This window comes from Natrix helvetica (genome assembly GCF_964273705.1).
Source record: "Natrix helvetica genome assembly, chromosome: 4".
In the NCBI taxonomy this organism is placed as follows: domain Eukaryota; kingdom Metazoa; phylum Chordata; class Lepidosauria; order Squamata; family Natricidae; genus Natrix; species Natrix helvetica.
In genome coordinates, this window is record NC_138550.1 from 32,620,343 (window position 1) to 32,641,356 (window position 21,014).

A 21,014-nucleotide genomic window follows, 5' to 3' on the forward strand; every position below is an offset into this window, starting at 1 on the left:
ATTCCCTCCCTCGTGGTCACAGGTCACATTGTCCAATTAGATGGTCTGGGCATCTCTTTGGCAACTCCACTCAGTCTCTGACCAGCACCTATTGAGATGACCTTGGTTTATAAGGTTGATAGGATGGAAGAGGCTCATAAAGGCCCATAAAAAATTAGGGGGGGGGGGGTCACATAAAAGATGATTGAACATATTGTTGACATAATGCAAAACAAAAAGCTGCCAATGTTTATTTCTTAATTTTTGATTCTTTTTTTTTCTGTAAAAGTTGTGAGATTTGGGGGGATTTCTACCTTTCGCACGATGTAGCTGTCAAAATTTTCTTGTACCTATTTACCCTTTCCTATAAATATTTGTAAAAACCAATAAAAAAAATTTTTTTTAAAGAAATTAGGAGCAATAAAAGAGCTGCTGGTAGACTACATGGAATCAGTATAAAGACATCAACATTTTGGAACGGGGCCAGGGGTGGGGTCGGTTTCAAAGAAGATTGGAGGAACCGAGAGGAGAGGAAGCAAACTGGAGTCATTGGGCCAGATGGGACTAGGTTCATCCCTGAATGATGAAGTAAGGAACCGAATGATAAAGTAAGGAACTGCAAAGCGGGGGAAACAGGAAAGCTGCAGAAATAGCTGTTCCTGTGATCATTTTTGAAAGGGAGGGGTAGGATTACTGAAATACATGCTGTACTAAGCTTTAGAAATAAGCTGCATGTTTAATGAAGTTACTTTGACCCTCTCTGCAGGACACAAGGAGTTCATCTCCCTCGGTTCAACAGCTTAGTGTTATTTATAATTATTCTGTGTGATACTGTCTGTATTTCAGTATTGTTCAGAGGTGGTATTCAGCTGGTTCACACCACTTCGGGCCAACCAGTAGGAGAAATTTGACCTGGTTCGCTGAACCGGTAGCAACCTCTGGCTGGCCCCGCCCCAGCTTGCCCAGTAACCCGGCCAACTTGACTTGCCCTGCCCACTCGGTCAATGCTCGCTCGCCCTGCCCACCCACTCAACACTTGCTCATCCTGACTGCCCACCCGATGCTCACCCCACCCATTCCAGCCCTATATATGTTGCTTCATCATGCGGTCCAGCTAATCACCTTACTAATCACCTCCTCACCTCACCCACTCTGCTCAGTTCACCAAAGGTAAGCATGCCACCTGCTTGCCCTTCGCCTTGGGTCAGGGGACAGGGCCCAGGGATGTGCCATTCCCTGAGGCCCCAGAGCCTCCACCTGCTTGTCATTCACCTTGGCTGGGTTGGGGAATGCATCATTTCCTGGCTATGATCTTCCCGGGACCTCCTCCTGCATGCTTCCCGCTCTCCCTTCGCCACGTTTCCCCTCCTTCAAAGGTATGGCCCTTACTTAATCTCCCTGTGGCCTTATCTTAATCCTCCTGTTCTGTGGCTGATGGCAGAGGGGAAGTCAAGGCAGGGCTGAGCCATGCCTTTTTCTTTGGGCTTACCTTCCTCCCTCAGCTGCTGGTCCAGACTCCAGAAGGCAAGCTCTCTTTTTTGGTGTGACTGCAAGAAGCCTCCCAGCTGCCACCTCTTTGCCAGCCTCTTCCCAACAGCGGCGGCTGGTTGAAGGCCACCAAAAACTACTGCAGGTCTTTAACACACCAAAAAAGCTGCTGCCATTAGCTCCCTGTTCTTCACGCCGGCCGTGCACGTGCATCCCATTGCCTGCTGCACCGGAGAGACTTGCCCGGACAAGTCCAAATGGAGTGTTTGATGTTGAAGTGCACTCCTTATAGTGGTGTAGTAATTTTATGGATGGCACTTTTAATAAAAATTACACAGAAAACAAAGTAACATTGAAGAAGAATCGAAGTCACACTTTTTCCTTTTGGTATGAGAACATATTAAAAGAATCACACATTTAATCCATATGATTAATTTTATTCATCCATTAATAATTCAGTTATGTGGTTGCTGACTTTTTCTGTTTATTTTTCTGAGAAATGATAGACTCACAGAAATGTCAATTGGCATTCTGGGGTCACATATGCAATTGTCTATATGAGCAATGTTCAAGTAAGCCAAAATGGCACAGAAAAACTACAGCATAAAATATTTACCAAGAATGTGAAACAACAAGAACTTCTAGCCAGCAAATAGATCAAATGAAGTCTTATTGGATGTCAGTGAAAATGCAACAAAAATACAATATTCATTTTTTAATGATTATTCCTACACATTTATTGAATGCCAATAGAGATGCCTGGTAGAGTTTAAAGTTATCAGCACTACTAAAGGACTGACAGTCTACAATGGAAGGGCAAAAAAAGTTGATGATGGATTGGATAGCTTTTCACCAATGAATTAGTTCAAAGAAAAATATTGTTACTACTTTGGGCACTCTTATAATTTACCATAAACGTTCCTCTTATGAAGATTTAAGAAAATTATTGAGATGTAATATCTTCTCTGTCCTGAACAATAACCCAATTCAACAGAATTGTTGCATCCCTGTGTCTTTCTCTCTTTTCATTGACATGACAAATTGAATGTGTTCAGGGGCAAGCAAGCATTTGGGGATTAAATTCTTGTCTTATGGAATTTCATTCACCCTAGAAAAAAAAGATACGCCAAGACAGAAGTGACTGGGTTAGAATCAGAAAGATGGCTGTACTTGCTTTTCTTTGGTTACTCTTAGTATATTTACTATAACAAATAGGGCTATCAGTCTCTGCTGGTTTTCCAATTTCATCTGGAACATAAATGATCTTTTGCTTAATCTCAAAGCAACATGTTGTGCTACAAAGAATATTTTTTTTCTATACAGTTATATAAGGGGTGAAATGACCTTGAAGACTTCACCAATTCATGCTTGCTTTATCTATTACTATGCATTCTTGAGGAATAATGTTATAATAATTGATTCATTCCTTCATTAACAAAAAGAACAGATAGTGCAAAACCGGAATTTCTTATTAGATGTGGCTTTTTCCTATGCTATGGCAGCCTCCAGTTCTGTTGTCGGGTGATCATGTGCTCCTTCCCACAGCCCACTAGAAAGAACGAGAGGTGGCAGGTGTCCAGGTTGAATCAGTTAATCTGGAGAAAGCAGGTTCCAATTGCGTGTCCATGTTGCTGGCAACTGTGCCTGGTAAACCAGATGAGGATGTGGCAGGCAACGCAATGCTGCTTCGCAGAAATGGGGAACTGCTGCTTACATCACTTGCCAGGTTAGAAACGTTGACGGCATTGTTACTGACAGTCCAGAGGCAAGGATAGTGACTGCAACAAAGCAACACACACAAAAACCACAACTGAAATTTGCAGCTACCGTTATCATTGCTTGATGTACGACAGGAACGGATAATCATTTTGGGGGGCTGAAAATTGTATTTCTTTATTCAATGCATTATTTGTCTTGCAAAGAAATAGGGCTCCAGAATTATGATTTTATGCAAGTATATAGCACCCATTTTTCATTTTTTTTCTAACAGGGCAAGGCTGGGGAGAATTTCTTGCAGCTTTAGGTGCTTCAGCCTTTTCTGGTGAAACAACTTAGTAAAGCTCCAAGATTCAAGAGAATTTTTTTTTAAAAAATTAGAAACCACACGAAGCTTTTAACATGATAGTCTGCACTTGATATGAAGGAATATAACATTCAAAATGTTGACTTGTTTCATTTTGTTTTGTCCATATTTCTTATTATCTGAGAACTTAAACCAAACTCTCCCTTTGTTGGATCTGAGAATAAATGGTCTGACTGGGCTACGATTTACAGCACAGCTGTATGATAAATCAATCCCCGCAGTAAAACACTTCTTGCAACAATTAGAGTGTATTTGGAATCTAGTCAAACTCCTGGTGACTTCATGGACTTCATCTTGGCAAAAGTATAAAAAATATATTGCTATCACCTTCCACAATATTTTCCCCCAATTTCCAAGGCTAGTCTACAGCACCTCTATTTTCTTGTGGTTTTCCATCCAAGTACTAACCAGAACCTGTTTTGCTTTTGAGCTCAGACCAAGTTTTAAATTCCACCCTCAGAGACAAACCAGTCTTAAATACTGGTTTGGCTGCGGCCTGAATTGTAATAATACTTAAATACAATTCACCTGATATTTATATCAGCAAAATATAATCATTCTTCCTAATTAAAGTTGCCTCTTGTCATGTAGGAATTTAACATAGCTGTTTTATTTTATTTGTCTTTAAAGGAGGAAAAGTGCTATATAATAAAATCTGACCTATTTTTTTTCCTCGTTGTATACAAGAAGGGCTGCTGGGACTGCTGAGGTATTGCTGCTAGGACGACGTACATACTGAAGAGACGCTTGCTTACCTGGGCCCTGGAGCAGTAGAACCACTATTGTGTGGCACTGGGAGCAGGTTGTTGTGGTGACTGGAGGGTCCTGTAGGCCAACCTTCATGGCTTGGGGACACTTGGAAATCACTGTTGGCATTTTCTGTCAGATTCACTTTAGAATAGAAAACACAAAGGATTCAGCACCATTGCAAGATTATGTTTACATTACCAAATCAGGCTGAGTATTAAAGAAAAACCAGAAAAAGGCAGAAACTTGAGCTGAATGGACAGCCTTTATTCTTTCACTCCTTGATATGTTCACGAGGTGCAGTTTGTCTGAGAATATGACTCTTTTCAGTAGTTGTTGAACTATCCAGCAATTATGGCTTGGGGCAGGGATGGGTTCCAGCAGTCACTACTGCCAGCTCACTTGTGGTCGTACCACACGCGCACTTCGCGCACAAATGTGTAGTGCAATAAAAATTGCTCTGCACATGCGCAGAAGCAAAAAAAACAAGATGGTGGTGCCTATGGCGCCCCCTGCAGAACCAGTTCTTGTGTGGCAAGCCTAAGTCACTGCCAGTTCCAGCAACCCAGGTCACCAAATCACTACCAGTTTGGCTGATCCGGTCCAAACTAATAGGAACCCACCATTGGTTTGGGGGCCATAATGAAATAAAAAAACAAAATATTAAAAACACCCAGGGTCTTGTGAGATATCAGCAGTCTCATCTATGACATTCCATTCAAGAATAATGAACAACTAGGATTTCACATATTCAGATTTTTTTATTTTATTTATTTTCATTTAGCGTATGGCTAAGATTTTTGATGAAACTATATTTCTATGTAATGTTGTAGTACAATTCAATTTAAGATTTTGCAATGCTGTGTGTCAAGGGACCTCAGCCTGTGCATTGCCAGTTCCTGGTTTATTCCATCTGCTTCCTGTTAACTGGGACATAAGGAGAAACCTTTAAATGAGTTGTGGTGGTGCAGTGGTTAGAATGCAGTACTGCAGGTTACTTCTGCCAACTGCCAGCAGTTTAGCAGTTCGATTCTCACCAGCTCAAGGTTGACTCAGCCTTCCATCCTTCCAAGATCAGTAAAATGAGGACCCAGATTGTTGGGGGGCAATATGCTGATTTTGTAAACTGCTTAGAGCGGGCTGTAAAGCACTCTGAAGTGGTATATAATTCTAAGTGCTATTGCTTTTCAATGGAGCATCACTGGGAGAAGACAGTTGGACTATTATGCTCTTGCTGTCCAAGTATATTCCAGTATGTCTTGAGAGGAAGGAATTATAGTTCTGTTCTAGTGTACATACTTCGCTTGCATCATGTTCAGCATCCTATAGATAAGGCTTATATTACTATATGGCATTCTCTCTTTATATAAATTTATGAGGTTCCTGAGAGTATCAAATCGTGCCTCATGTTTTTCTACTCTTTTTAATCTTTTTACCCAAGAATATCATAATAATTTGTGAAAGAAAAGGAAAACTGCTCAATTCTTCTCTGCCATTAAAAAGCTGCTTTTCTGGAAGCTTCATGGGGAAGGAAGAGTGAAGAAAAGCATTTCCTGGAAATGTGCTCTATCTTTCCAAGCAGAAGCTTCACTGATTAATTTTGCCGAAAAATTAAGTCTCCTTGGAATCTAGTTTGACACCTGGGGATATCATTGGTGTAATTTTCTTGGCAAAATACATAGTTTCTATTCTCTGTGTTTGTTTAATTTCACAGCTTAATTTACAGTCTTAGTATTTCTCGGTGGTATTTCCCATCAAAATACTAATCAAATCTAATCCTTATTATTATTATTATTATTATTATTATTATTATTATTATTATTATTATTATTATTATTATTATTATTATTATTTGAACAAAATCAGCCAAGATCCACTATCTCTTTCTCAGCTGTGAAGGAAAATAATACAGAAAAGAAGGGCATTCTGTGTATTAATAGTTTTTTCCCCTTCTGTGGTTATTCAATATATTTTTCCATTTTTTTTTAAAGGAACACTTATTGACTGACATCTAAAATAGTTATGCATCTTCATTTACCCTTTCAAAATCTTTTTGCTGTGATTCACTTGCTAATCATTTCGTGTGATTGTAATTTGGCATTTGCTTTTGATAAATAAATTAAATGCAAGAACTTGCCTGGATAATTATTTTTTTGCATGTACGAAGCAGGATATGGAACGGCTCTGTGACCTCGTAGAGCTGCATAATGTTCACAGCCATGATGAGAATGTGGAGCAGGCAGAGAAAAACTCCCCGTGTATGGATAATTGGACGTTCCTGCTGCACAGACAGCATCAGGATTGGAAATCAGCCAACCACCCACTGCAGAAATATTGAGAATTGAATTACAAAAAAAAAAAGCTGAAGTAGGGAAACAGGAATGTGCACACGCACACATCTTTTAGTCTGTCATGCAGACTAAAATACTCAAAAAACATAGGATAACTACTCTTTGCATCTCAAAGAAAAAGAATGGAAATAAGAACCATCGAGTCTAAATCCTTTTTACTGGGATGGTTGCTCTCCTTGGGCAATTAGGCACAGCAGTGAAGTTCATGGTTTGATATATAGAGGTAAGGATCATAAAGTGTCTCTAGTTGTATATGATATTGGCATTTTCTATATTAAAATCTATAAAATCGATAAATAGCCTGCAGTACATTATCTGCTCTGAATATATTATTAATAAACCTAAATGTGAAATGAGTACCTTTGATTTATCAAAATTATCAAGGAAGGTATCAATAGTCCACATCCACTCAAGCACTTGAGCATTTAACATGTGTTTTTTTTACAAAGTAATAGCCATATACTAATTATTTATGAATGGTTGTTTGACTACTTAAATTAAAATTTCTAAAATAAATGTCACATATTTTATTAGCAGTAAAATTACTGTTAATGGTTCAGTTAATTAGACATAAATAGGGTGATCAAATTTTCACAAATTAATTTTATTCTGAAAGATGCAATTATTTTGTAGATTTTTTTCATTCCATGCATAATATACCAGCAACTTGGAAATTAGCAGAAACAAATGGACTTCTTTGATAGCTAAAACATTGATATTAAAAGACTGGAAGGGAATCTATTTTCTATCAGCAGTATAATTATGTACTTCAAGTCCCTGCTGAGCAAGCATTTTCTCATCGAGAAATCCACCTGTAGAACTAATAGATAGTTGGGATCCATAATTTATATGTTTAAGTTCACTTTTACCTATGTCAGGCAAATAAACTAATTTAAATCTTAATTGTATGCATCCTTGTAAAATAATGAATTTATTTTTCAATCAGTGATCAAGCTTCCTTGAGGTTTATCTATTTTATCACTTCAGAATCTATTCATAAAAATGAAATACTCTTCCTCAGCAGTTAAAGTGCCTGTAACCTAGTGTGTGTGTCAAATTATTTAGTACTTAGATTTGTCCAAATGTTTCAGCTTTTCCCACAGCTTTCTTGGCAACATTGATGGAATTGTTTGCCATTGGCATTCTTCTGGGTTTGAATTTGGAAATTTTTTGTCAAATGGCTTGGCTTTTCTCATGCCTATAGAGCCCTATATCTGTTATGAGTTGGCCTTTCCTTCGGCTCTTGCATGATCTTACTAACAAGGGGTTTAAGCACTTTTAGGAGTGCAAGCTTCTTGGGGCATCGTTATGAGAATCATTTAAATGACTGAGTTAGCTCACCAGATTAAAATAGCAATCCCTTGGAGGTTGATACAGAGAGCCAGTTTGGTCTAGTGGTTAAGATGCTGACCTGCAAACTAGGATGTTGAGAGTTCTAGTCCTGGTTTAGGCATGGCTGGGTGACTTTGGCCCAGTTACTCTCTCAGTACAACCTACCTCAGAAAGTTGTTGCTTTGGGAAAATAGAAGGAGGTGGTATTGTGTTTGTTGGCCACCTTGTTACTTATAAAATAATAAAAGTAAGATAAAAACCATATGCAGGCACGCACGCACGCGCGCGCGCACACACACATGCACACACACACACACACACACACACTGTTATTGTTGTATTCGGGTCTTTTCCCGTGTAAGATTGAGATTGTCTTGGCAACGTTTCGGCAACCCAGCCTGAAGATGGCGATTTCTGTGTATACAAAGAATGCTCACTAACCCATAATCACTACTATTTTACTCAATGTGTAAAACAAAATACAGTAACTTAGCAAGTGACAATATCTAAATGAGCTCATTTAGGCCCAAAGGTTAATCAGGAGGAATTCTTGGTTAATATTTGAATGGGGAATTACCAAAGAATACTAGAACTATACCATGGAAGAATACAATGATACACTATTCCCATTATGTTCCCAAGAAAACCGCATGGAACCACTCACAAAATTAGCAGCAGTTAAGTTAGATTCAAAGTGAACTTATCGTTTAACAATGAGTAAGAATAAATGAACTTTCGAAAACATAAATTAAGTATTTTTGCTTTTTAGAAATTCTTGTTATTGCTATACAGTATTTCTTATTATTATTATTGGACTAATGTAAATGTTATAATAATTTTATCTTTGAGAAAAAGTCAGTGTTGAATTACAGCTTTCTTTTGTAAAATTAAGCATCTATACTGCACATGTAAAAAGACTTCAATGGACTTAAAAATTTGAAAGAGGAACAAGGTTTTCCCATAGAGATTTGTGTTGTTTGTGTCATCACTGGAAGGAAGCCTATCTTGGCCAGAAAAAAAAAATGAAGTGAGAAAATAAAAAAGGAGTGCATGCAAGGAGCGACAATGAGGCAATATTACCACAGTTGGCTTTCTCTAAGTAGGTGTTTTATTATTAGCCATGACCATCATGGTAGCAATTTGTACATAGGCAGGTTCAACATGGCAGTGATATTATAAGAATATTCAAAACAATGTATCCACTAGTTCTAAAGTTTGCCTTCCTGTGAAATAAGATGCTCAGAATAATATGTTCTTGGAGAGAAGTGGTAATAAGGACATTTGAGTAAAACTCTAATCACAGCTGCAGGAAACTAGAAAAAATATTGTTTCATACTATTGCCTATTATTCAAAATACTTTTCCATCTGTGAACCATCCAATACGGTGCACTGACAGATGTTACAAAAGCAAAAATCACCAGTAAGCTCATGTTATCAATTTAAAATAAGCAACAAGCTATTATATAACTTACAGTGAGAATATGTCATGTGTTGACTTTCAGAGACAATATCTGGAGCATCCTTGGAGTGATTTCTGAGGGATAATGAGATTAAAGTTTCATTGATTCTGGTAAAATTATTCTTCCAATGACTTTTCTTTATTCCATCATGAAGTTCTGTAGGTTAATTATTATTTACATGTCTAATCAACTTCACAAAGCTCTCTTATATTTTTTGTCATTAAAATCTGCCAAAGAATTATTATGATCTCTAGTAATACAATACAATACAATAGCAGAGTTGGAAGGACCTTGGAGGTCTTCTAGTCCAACCCCCTGCCTAGGCAGGAAACTCTACACCATTCCAGACAAATGGCTATCCAACATCTTCTTAAAGACTTTCAGTGTTGGAGCATTCACAACTTCTGGAGACAAGCTGTTCCATTGATTAATTGTTCTAACTGTCAGGAAATTTCTCCTCAGTTCTAAGTTGCATAATGTAGTCATAATGCACAGATTAGATTAGTGTTTATCATATTTCTAATGCAGTGAACAAATTAAGAATGAAAAAGAGTAAGCTAGCTGGTATTCCTCTATCACCAACAAGTTTCATACATTTGATGAAGAACTGATCTTACCTTTCTTTTGCATCCAGAAATGCCTTGGCAAATGGGTTGTATTTGATTTTGAGAGCTGTTATCTTGAGGTTCAAGAAAGAAGGGTTCTGTTAAGTCTTTTAAAGGTGACGGTCGATCATTTAACCACATAAGGTTCAATGGGTTTTAATTAGCCACAAACAATTCACATTCAAATACATTATACCAAGAAGTTATACAAAGGCAAGGCACAAAATGTAAAAGACAGAAAGTTTTTTTCATACTATACATAATTTAGTAGAGCTCTGATATTTATTAAACAATGCATGGTGTGGAGTGGAAGAAATTTTTGTACCTTTTAAGGAAGTTAAAAGAAAGATTTTAAACTATTTCATAGTTGAATAGTTGAATACTATTTAGTATATGAGAGGGACACAGTGGTTCAGTGGCTAGGTGCTGAGCTGCCAACCTAGCAGTTCGAAAGCATGTAAAAATGCAAGTAGAAAAATAGGAACCACCTTTGGTGAAAAGTAGTGGTGGGTTCCGGATCCTATTGCAACTGGTACGGTTGCAACGGGACCCGGCATCCACTACATGAATGTGCGCAGCACGCATGCACACACATGCAGCATACAAATGCATCCTTACCTCTTGCGAGACCTCCGTGAGCCTCCGCGATACTCCAGCTGCTCAGTGGAGCATCGTGAAGGCGCTGTGCGCTCCTTGCGCGTTTGTGGAAGCACTGAAGAACTCAGGTACAGGTAAGGAGCTCGGGCAGGCGGTTGGGTCCTCCAGAGCACCGTACCGGAACGGTACCCGGTGCTCCGGGCAGGCCCCGGTACGCCTGTAGTGGGGCGTACCACCTGCAACCCTGCAACTGATGGGAAGGTAACAGTGCTCTGTGCGCCTTTGGCGTTTAGTCATGTGGGCTACATGACCACATAGATGTCTTCAGACAGAGCTGGCTCTTCGGCTTTGAAACAGAGATGAACACCGCCCTCTAGAGTCGGGAACGACTAGCACATATGTGCAAGGGGAACCTTTACCTTTATTTTATTTAGTATTTGACATTAATTTGGATAACTTTAAAAGAATATTAAGCAATTTTCTCAAAAAGAGAAAGCAATCAATCACATAATGATTTTGTATTATCCCTCACTATCAGAAGCAATATACTGAGGAACACAACTTGGTTGGAGTTATTGCATAGGCTTTTCTTGCTATGGGCATTCAGTTGTCCTGTGGCAGCCTATCCAATTTCTCTCTTAAGCAGAACTTTAGATTTTGCAGCAGAAAGAAACTAACTTTCCAATCCAGCAGGATAACTTCTGGTGTCGTACGAATGCCTCTTCCATGGCTATTGAATAGCAAGCATACAAGAAACACATCCTTTTTGATAAAATAAAACAATACTTTAAAAAGGACACTGGATCACAAAATTTACCTGTGCTCATCTGGACAGTTTAAAGTGATTCACACAACTAATAAATACATTGCTCTTGTACTATAGCCACCTACCTCTTCGTTCTGGTAGGCAGTCACAGCAATGAACTGAGTTTCTGGAAAAGAACAATTCATTACCATCCTATGTGGGCCTCCTACTCGCACAATATGAACTTGAGGCTCATATTTATGTAGGGAATTCAACATAATCTAGAATGAGAAAAAGGGAGAGAAAATAATTGAAGAGATATTATTTTGTATTCTACAAAAACTTGTGACATATGGAGGTTATTACACAAAGTTGTAGTAACTTTGGTTTCATGCAAAATGAGACCCCTGGTATTGAAATAATTGCCAATTAAACAAACATTTTGATATACTCCCATTATTTCCAAGGTCAGGCATCTTTCATTTTAAGGCCTATTGCTATATATGGATCTGACCAGTCATCTTTCCCTATCACACCACTCTCAAAAAGGGAGAGAGCAAAAATAAATTACTAATAACAGCAATAGTTGGTTTTTGCTAATGAACTGTGATCAGTTTCATCTCTAGTCACTTTAATTGGATGACTGTAGGTGCACAAACAGCTGCAAAGTAGGTAAAACAGAGAACAGGTCTGCAAACAGTAACAGCCAACTGAGTCTATTTTGAATACATTTTATTTTAGAATTAGAAGAGTTGAGAGATGGAAACCAGGTTGACTAGAAATGGTCCATAACTCACAAGAAGGATTCCAGGTTAGGTTTTTAATACATGATTACCCTGTCTTATTCTCAAGATTTTATGAAGCCTCCAGAGATCAACATCCTTCAAATCCTCCTGCCTTTTCAGGCCACTTCTTCCACCTTTTATTTTCCTAGAGAAAATTTGTTAAGGAAGAGAGAAGAAATAGCTGGTGCCTTTTGAATGGTAGAGGAAATGACCCTCCAGTTTAATTCAGTGTTAAAACAATGAAATCTTGCATTGTATTAATTGCATTGCACTTACTTGTAATTGAAGCAATGAAATTTAACTTTTCATTGTTTTAAAGATCTGGGTCAGTACAAAAAGATAACTCGATTCTTTTACAGTTTTTAGGCTTGCTAGGGGAGAAACTGTATGCATATGAACTGGAAAAATGATTCAGTTATAATCACAATGACACCCTAAACCCTTTTCTAGGTATCTTAGATGTTAACAACTCAGGTGGTTGGTTGAGGATGCTTCTTTAATGTGAACTAATAGTTAAGCAATAATTAGAATGTTCTGGACTTTGAAATGTAGGGAAGATACATATTGTTTTTGTAGTAAAATTACAGTGTTCCAGTTTGGGAATGAAACAGGCACTATCTGAATGCTTTGTTGTTGTTGTTGTTGTTGTTGTTGTTGTTGTTGTTGTTGTTGTTAAGCATCTTTCTTTGAAAAATCTATATTAAACAATTGCTACATATAAAAATCAAAGTTCCTGCTGCCCATGCTTTCCCAGTTTTATTTCTTCATGTAAATTCTGGAGGGCCCCAGATAAGCATAGAAATGGCCATAAACAGGTCAGGATAGATGTAAATAATATGCAAAGCTGGAAATTCGTTCTTTGCTTGCTAATGGATTTGCTTTCAGATTTAATCCTGCATTCCAAAATAAATCAAAGAAAATGTTCATCACTGTAGTCCTAGATGCATATTAAACAAACAAGCCAACAAAGCCAACTTTCCTCTTTCATTTTTAAGGGCCTTCAGAGAGAATGGCACTTATTTTCTCGTACAGGTACATACTTTGTATTATTATTCCAAAGGCCAAAGATGATTCAATAGAATATTGATAATTATCATGAGGCAAAAGTAAGCACAGTAATTATTTCATTTAGACGAAGCCTTTTATTTGAGTACCTGACTATTGCCAACATCCCACTTACGCACCAAATGGCAAAGGAGAGAAAACAAAGGCTCAATACCCCCCAATCATTTTCCCCTTCTCTGAAGCCCTATGTAAAAACTCAGCATATAAGGCACACTATGGAGGTAAAAATCCATGATGGTTAAACCACAGCATACTCTGTCTCTCTTGACATCAAGAAGTCCATTAAAATCTGAAAGCTCCAATTAAAGCCTGTTTATTCCTGTTTACATTTGGACTCCATGGAATAATTGGCATCTGTGGGTGAAGAGGCCTCTAAGGGCCCTTCTAATTGCATAAATGCACCCTTGATCATTCTTGATTGGTAGAAGCCAATGACTCAAGCCAAGAGGCCTACCCCGCAAAAAAAAAAACCATGGTGCCATACCTGCCCATTTCCATTTAGTTTATTGGTAAGTTTCACTTTGCTAAAAGATACTGTGGCCTTCATCCAGTGTGCTCCAAAGTTGGGTGAATCTGGATGGATATAGACACAGCTGTGGTTGGATGGCTCTGGCTTTCCAGCAGGAACCCATTCTCCATTCACATACTTCCAGCGGTGGCTATCAGTTGGAGCAAAATCCAGCAGAAAAGAATACATAGCATTTGGATCCAATCCTGAAACACTGATCTTTAAAACTGGAAACATCCGCCTGTATAAGAAACAATTATACGTGAAATTAAGTCTTTTTAAATTTGGGGAATAATTTGTTTTAATTGCTTGTTTTCTAAATTAACATATTAATGAGTCACATAATGACACAAAATCTTTTCCGTAAGAGAGACAGATAACACTCATTCCTCTTCTGTTTTGCATAGATAGCGCTATGAAGTATGAGATCTTGCAATCAAGACAGCATGTTCTGTTCCTAAAACAATTGACTAGGGAACATAAGTCATCACAAATATTTGGCTCATTATCCAATAGTCCCTCCAATGAAAACTACATTCAAGGATATGCTACATAATGATAATTGGTCAAAAGGCTGGTTGGTTTTGGTAGTGAGTTTAATTTTTTTCAGTCTGTTTGCCAGAAAGAGGACAACCAATATTGAAGCACTGAAAGGCTAATTTTCTATTTTCAGGAAGGATGGGAATAATTTTTTCAGTTTTCCTAAGCAGCAGTTTCTGGAAGGCAGGAAGAAAAGACAATATTAACTGTATTCAGGATATTTAAATTAGAGATGTTAACATTTTGGAAATGGAAAAGTATATGCATTTATTTGTTTATACTCTGTTCATGGGAATTCTGTCACTGTCTCGATTTTGAAATAATATATGTAGTTCTCAGTTTTCCTCTCAGTTTCCTGGTGAGTAAGGTTGGTGAAAGTGTAATGCAACAACATTTGGAGGCTTAAAGAATTATATTTTTCATATTATTTGTGTTTATTATTATGTATGTGAACCATTTTTCAAGACCTATTCCAACTATTGTTGATCTCAACTTATTTCAGTTTTCAGTATTTTTACATTTCCAATTACCTAGTAACTTGCTTTCCTTTCCTTAACCTCATAATGTCTGGAGAAAAACTATTTCTCCTCCTCCTCCTTCTCCTCCTCCTCCTTTTCTTCCCATGGGTAAGAGTCCTGGCCAATTTATTAGATTTTGATCTTGTTTATTATGCTTTTATTTACATTATTTACAAAATGAATAATATGTGGGTTACCTAAAAATAGAGATAAAAATCAATTCCATTTGGCTTTACTTGCTGTATCACAATATAGGATAAGACATCCTATCTGTTGACCTATTTAAATAGCCAATAAGAAAAAGAGAAAAAAAAATAGACTCAATTAAATGCATTACCAAAAACAACCAGCCTTTAGACCTATTTGCTTCCTAGCTCCAGTTTATGGGGAAAAAAAACCTCTATGCCTTGAAACTGATAAGCATGGAGAAGGAAGAGGCAGGATAAATATGACCAACGATAATTCCCTTTTGTTTTGTTTCTTTTGTTTGTTTTATTGGATTTATATGCCGCCCTTCTCCCAAAGGACTCAGGGCGGCGTACAACATTAAAAAAACACATATTACAAACTTTAAAAGGAAATTAGAAACAATCCCAAAAACAAACCCAATTAATATAGCACTAACATTTAAAAAATTAGATAAAATTAACAGGCCAGGCCGGCTTGCTGGAAAAGCCAACTTTTTAGGGCATGTCGGAAGGACCAGAGGTCAGGGATTATGCGAAGCTCTGGGGGCAGCTCATTCCAGAGGGAAGGCGCTCCCACAGAGAAGGCTCTCCCCCTGGGGGTCGCTAGCTGACACTGTTTGGCCGACGGCACCCTGAGGAGGCCAACCCTGTGGGATCGCACTGACGGTGGGAGGCTACTGGTGGCAGTAGGTGGTCTCGCAGGTATCCTGGGCCTAAGCCATGGAGCGCTTTAAAGGTCATAATTAGTACCTTGAATCGCACCCGGAAAACAACCGGCAACCAGTGCAGGCCGCCTAAAAGGGGTGTAACATGGGAGCACCTAGGTACCCCCATGATAACCTGCGCGGCTGCATTCTGGACCAGCTGAAGCCTCCAGGTGCTCTTCAAGGGCAGCCCCATGTAGAGAGCATTGCAGTAGTCCAGGCGAGAAAGGACGAGGGCATGAGTGACTGTACATAGAGAATCCCAATCCAGAAAGGGGCGCAACTGATGTATCAGGCGAACCTGGTAAAAGGCTCCCTGGTCACGGCCGTCAGGTGATCTTCGAAACTAAGCCAGGAGTCCAGGAGGACTCCCAGATTGCAGGCCCTCTCTGAGGGGGCTAAAATTTCTCCCCCTATCATCAAAGATGGAACAAGATGCATAAATCGGGATGATGGAAACCACAGCCACTCAGTCTTGGAGGGATTGAGCTTGAGCCTGTTCCTCCCAATCCAGATCCGCACAGCCTCCAGGCATCGGGACATCACGTTGAGGGCATCATTTGGGTGGTTTGGGGTAAAGATTTTTATTAGCCCATTGATTATTCTATACTAGTAATCTTCAAATGGATTGTTTTGCATAGTTTGTGTTCCATTATTCACTACTTAAAAGTTTGGGGAATGTTTCTAGGAATATTTCTGAACAGGTTTAGTCTGTTTTATGTATATACTTACTTAGAGAATTTCTATTTTCTCTTTTTACTCCACCTAAAACACTTAAATCATACTTGGAAGCAGGTCTGGGATGAGGATGAAGAAGATCCAGATTCAAGTCCATCATGAGTCATGAAAATTCACTGGCTGTCTGGGGTTTTGCTGCTTCTCCTAAAGCAGTGGTTCTCAACCTGTGGGTCGGGACCCCTTTGAGAGTCGAACGACCCTTTCACAGGGGTTGCCTAAGACCATCGGAAAACTCATATTTTCAAAAAAATACCGAAAACATAAAATAATTTTATGTTTGGGGGTCACCACAACATGAGGAACTGTATTAAAGGGTCGTGGCATCAGGAAGGTTGAGACCCACTGTCCTAAAGCAATATCTCACAGAATTCTTATTTGGGGGAAATTTTTGAAGAGGGCTATGTACGTTGCCTTTGATTTTCAGAGGAAAAATGTTATATAAAACTAAAGAATTTCAGAAGATTTGAGATCTTTTAGGCCATTTTTCCTAGCCTTGTGCTAGCTTGAGAGTAAATCTTCCATCATATTAGTCAGAGATGGTAGAAGTTGTAGCCTAGCACTTCTAAAAAGCTCAGAATTGGGAAAGGCTGCCTAGATATAAATAAACATCAAATTCTTTCTTAGTTTGTTTTGATTTCGTTGAGTTGGGTTGGGTTGCTGTTGCTTTTTAATAATAACATATAGCAATAGCACTTAGACTTATATACCACTTCACAGTGCTTTACAGCCCTCTCTAAGCTTTACAGAGTCAACATATTGCCCCCCAAAATCTGGGTCCTCATTTTACCAATCTCGAAAGGATGGAAGGCTGGGTCAATCTTGAGTTGGTAAGACTTGAATTGCCGAACATCTGGCAGTCAGCAGAATTAGCCTGCAATACTGCATTCTAACCACTGCATCATCGCGGCTCTATATAATATTCTTGGGACAGCTTGGTTGAACCCAGATGCAATCTACAGACTGTCTTAAATTAAAACACAATCTATGTATTAAATCTTGATGTAAAAATACTGTCTATTTCAACATCACTCTTTATAATTTTTAGAAAAACATTGTGAAGACTTTTGCTGCTATGCATGGATTAACTTAGTGTTCATAAATTCATCTGTGCATATTTTTTTTTGCCAATGAACCAAGTTAGCAAAAGCAATAGTGTGAATCAGAAAAGTAAAATTAGAGAAAGAAAACATTGAGCAACAGCACAAGCAAAATCAAAGCTATTAAATTTCATACCCATGGGCTACGACAACAGGGCTTTGAACTGAAAGTAATTGACTTCTGCATTGCTTGAGGACCTCCTCTTCTTTTTATCCATTATATTATCAATACTTGCTCAGCCATAATATTTCATAACCCTTTAGCCAACTGAGATGTTCTTAGAAAAAGAGACTTACCAACTGAGGGTAAAATCTGAGTGAATTTGCATTTTATAATTTGTATTAATGTTTAATCCTGTACTTCGGAAGGTAAATGCTTGATTTTGCTGAAATGCAACTGTTAGCAAACCCAACCAGAATTTTATATAATGAAAATACAACAAGTTACAGTTTAGCAGTTTAAAGAAATTCTTAGACCTCCCACACAGATACACATTATTCCTTAAGTATCCTTTGCATAATTGTTATATTCGCTTTAGCACCTTTTCTGATATATTACAGATTCTACTCAATTTTCCCCTTAAAATGAGACGATGCAAAAATATAATCCTTTACTATATGACTGGTCTTGTCATTTTTTACATGAGTTGAGTTCTCATTTGTACATAGCCCCGTCTCCATCTCCCAACATAAAGACCACAAAAGATCATCTAAAAAAATGTGACCATCAAGGGGAGATTGACTTGGGAATCAGTAAACTAAAGTATCAAAGATAGCACTGAATTTGGTGATTCAGTATTTATGTCTGTTGAAGAAAGATAATTGTCAAGAATCAATGAAGACAGAACAGAAGACAGTTTCCAGTTTCATACTCTGTCTATAATTACACATCATAGGAGAGAGAGTTTATTCTTTTAGCTATTAGGAAAAAAACCAAGGGTATTTTTTGTGTGTCATTATTCCAAAAGCTATACAGGCTACTGGGCTTACTGTTTACATAAGCAAAACTATACAAATTGTATTGATTGATGGATTATGTACAATCAAGCCATCAACTTCTACTGATCTTGTACATAGATTTTCTCCATGATGATGATACATATTGAATACATTTGGCCTTCACGTAATACTGACCACTGGAACTGAGATCTGTAGGTAATGTTTTCTCTCTTATTGTAACCACTAGAAAAGCATAGTTCCTGGATTCTTTTCGATAGGGAACTTCTAGCACTATCTAGCATTTACTCACTAGTGATTTATAGCATCTTCTATTCACATGCATTCATTCTGAGGCCAACATGACAGCAATGAGCATAGGCATATTATTTTGCAATTGTTGGCTCTATTGTGCTTTAAGTCACTATTAGAAAAAAAAATGTACAAAATGGATTGTGACATAGTTCCATATTTTCACCCCAAAGAGTTTTTTTTATGGAAAGAAAAGTGATGGAACAAGTAATGAAGAAGATAAGGTTAGAAGAGAAGTCAATTAAGAGTGGAAGGTCTTCCAGCAAAAATGACTTGCAAACAGCCCAACGGGACACAATGTTAAATATGCTTGGATAAATCCATGCACAACAACTTTATCATATATCAATATTGTAAGAATGCATTATAAACTAATCAGAGATTTACATGATCTGCATGTGTGACAGGTAAAATCATTTTAATTGATTTATATTATGTCATTTATGTTGGTTTTGCATTTTGAAGTTTATAATGCTTTTAAGTCTTCATAAGAGCAAATATGTATTTACCATACACAACACTAATCTCTTATATCATACAGGAAATGTCTGATATCCAATGGGACCCTCTCATAAGACACAGCCTTTCAGAAAAGAACTTGAACATTTGGTTCAGAAAAAAGATGAAACCTTGCTTCTTTTATTAAGATACTTGCATATGGAAATATTCTGCATCAACATTCATTGGATACACATAAAGAAGATATTTCACTTGCTTCCAAGCTGTCAATAAAAGCATCTCTCAACAACCACTAATATTCAAAAGGGCTCACTATTTATACACAAATATATAAAAAAATATTCAGGTGCAGTCCGCCAGCAAACTATCCAAGTTCACTTGAAAGAAGTGGAATAATGGCAAGACTATAACCCTGTTCTCATGCAGTTTTTAATTATTTCTACAAATCTTCTCAAGAACATCTCCAATGAAATGCAAATCAATCACAGTTGTTGTTCTATGTAGCAAATTCACTTCACCATTCACTGTAGCAAAAGAGAAAGTTAACACTCACCTGCCATTCTTGGTGACAATCATCTCATTTGTAACTTCTCTGAACCTCTGCCACAGGGCAGAATCTTCCAAGATAACCTGGAGTTGTTTCTCAGTAGGATCTCCTTTGTCTCTGCCAGCCAGGAGTTCATTTTCCACCACATTGAGCAGCCTGGAGATGGTGCAATCACTGTGTTTCTTACAGCCCAAATCAGTCATGGTGACTCTAATGTCAGAAACTTCTCAGGTTATTTTAAAAAAAAATGAAAGAGGGAAGCCTTCACAATCCCCTCTCTGATCCTAAGCCCAAACTAATTAATTAGCCACAATGGAACAAAAGTGCCCACCTCAGCCTTTTGCCACAGACCTGTTCTTTCCTCCACTACATCCCAAAACGATGATGACACCTGCATGTTAAGGTTTTAAAAACACACAACCATGTCCTAATTACCAACAGTCAGGTGGGAGGCAGTCTGATTAGGCAATTGGCTGCTTCTGAAGATGAATCTTCCATTCAATTTGTTAAGCTTTTATCTTTCTGAGAAGGGTCTAATTATTCTGCTCAAGAACTATATTTCCATTAATGAAAATGGGTTTAATGTCTCAAATGAAACAATGAATGGAAAGCAAATCTGTACAGATTTGTAAAATCAAACTGAAAGGGGAGATACACATGGCACTGAAAAGCAAACTGTATGATATACAATATTAGCCTTTCTTGAGGCAAGTGTATTTTCCCATGTTTCATTATATCACTGTCTAGAAAAACATTTATGTTCCTCACCAAACTATATTTATATACTGGAGAACAATTCATAGGAGCTTCCTATTTGCAAGCCAGATTCCCAAATTCTAGGGTGGCAATGACCAATTTATGTACTTTGGGAAATGTAAGGGATACTATGAACAGTATTTGGAGGAAAACATATTGGATATTGCCATACAATAGACGACCATACTGTTTTTTTCTGTGTTAGCAGGAATTCCAACTTATTACTATGTTTTTTTTAAAATGTAAAACTCTTTTTTTATTGATTGACACTGCAGTTTTCATTTATTTCCCATCTAAAGTGATGAGAATTTTAAGCTTTCGCAAATTTAATATTTTACTTATTGAGTATATACAGTACAGCTGCCACTCACCAAGAGAGCTGGGCTGCTAACAGAGTTATCTCAGAAGAAAAATACCATGGTGAGAGCAAAAGAAAGTGATCTTAGACAGCATGTGGCATTGAGACTGCAACC

At 37.8% G+C, this 21,014-nt stretch overlaps 1 protein-coding gene across 1 annotated transcript; it reads right to left on the reverse strand.

The window, feature by feature from the left end:
- Positions 1-1,933: 1,933 nt before the first annotated feature.
- On the reverse strand, positions 1,934-20,035 carry TBX19 (T-box transcription factor 19). The gene is made up of 8 exons (XM_081952199.1): positions 19,792-20,035; positions 13,723-13,987; positions 11,535-11,669; positions 10,059-10,120; positions 9,454-9,515; positions 6,435-6,620; positions 4,306-4,441; positions 1,934-3,245 (listed from the first exon to the last, which is right to left on the reverse strand). The coding sequence occupies exons 1-8, from the start codon at positions 19,986-19,988 to the stop codon at positions 3,017-3,019; spliced, it is 1,272 nt and encodes a 423-aa protein (XP_081808325.1). The 5' UTR covers positions 19,989-20,035; the 3' UTR covers positions 1,934-3,016.
- Between the last annotated feature and the right edge of the window lie 979 nt (positions 20,036-21,014).

Coding starts and splice junctions, on each gene's coding strand:
- TBX19 (XM_081952199.1), bottom strand. CDS start 19,988: ATGACTGATTTGGGCTGTAAGAAACACAGTGATTGCACCATCTCCAGG. Junction 9,516..10,058: donor TTTCTGGATGCAAAAGAAAG/GTAAGATCAGTT, acceptor ATTATCCCTCAG/AAATCACTCCAAGGATGCTC. Junction 6,621..9,453: donor ACACATGACATATTCTCACT/GTAAGTTATATA, acceptor ATATTTCTGCAG/TGGGTGGTTGGCTGATTTCC.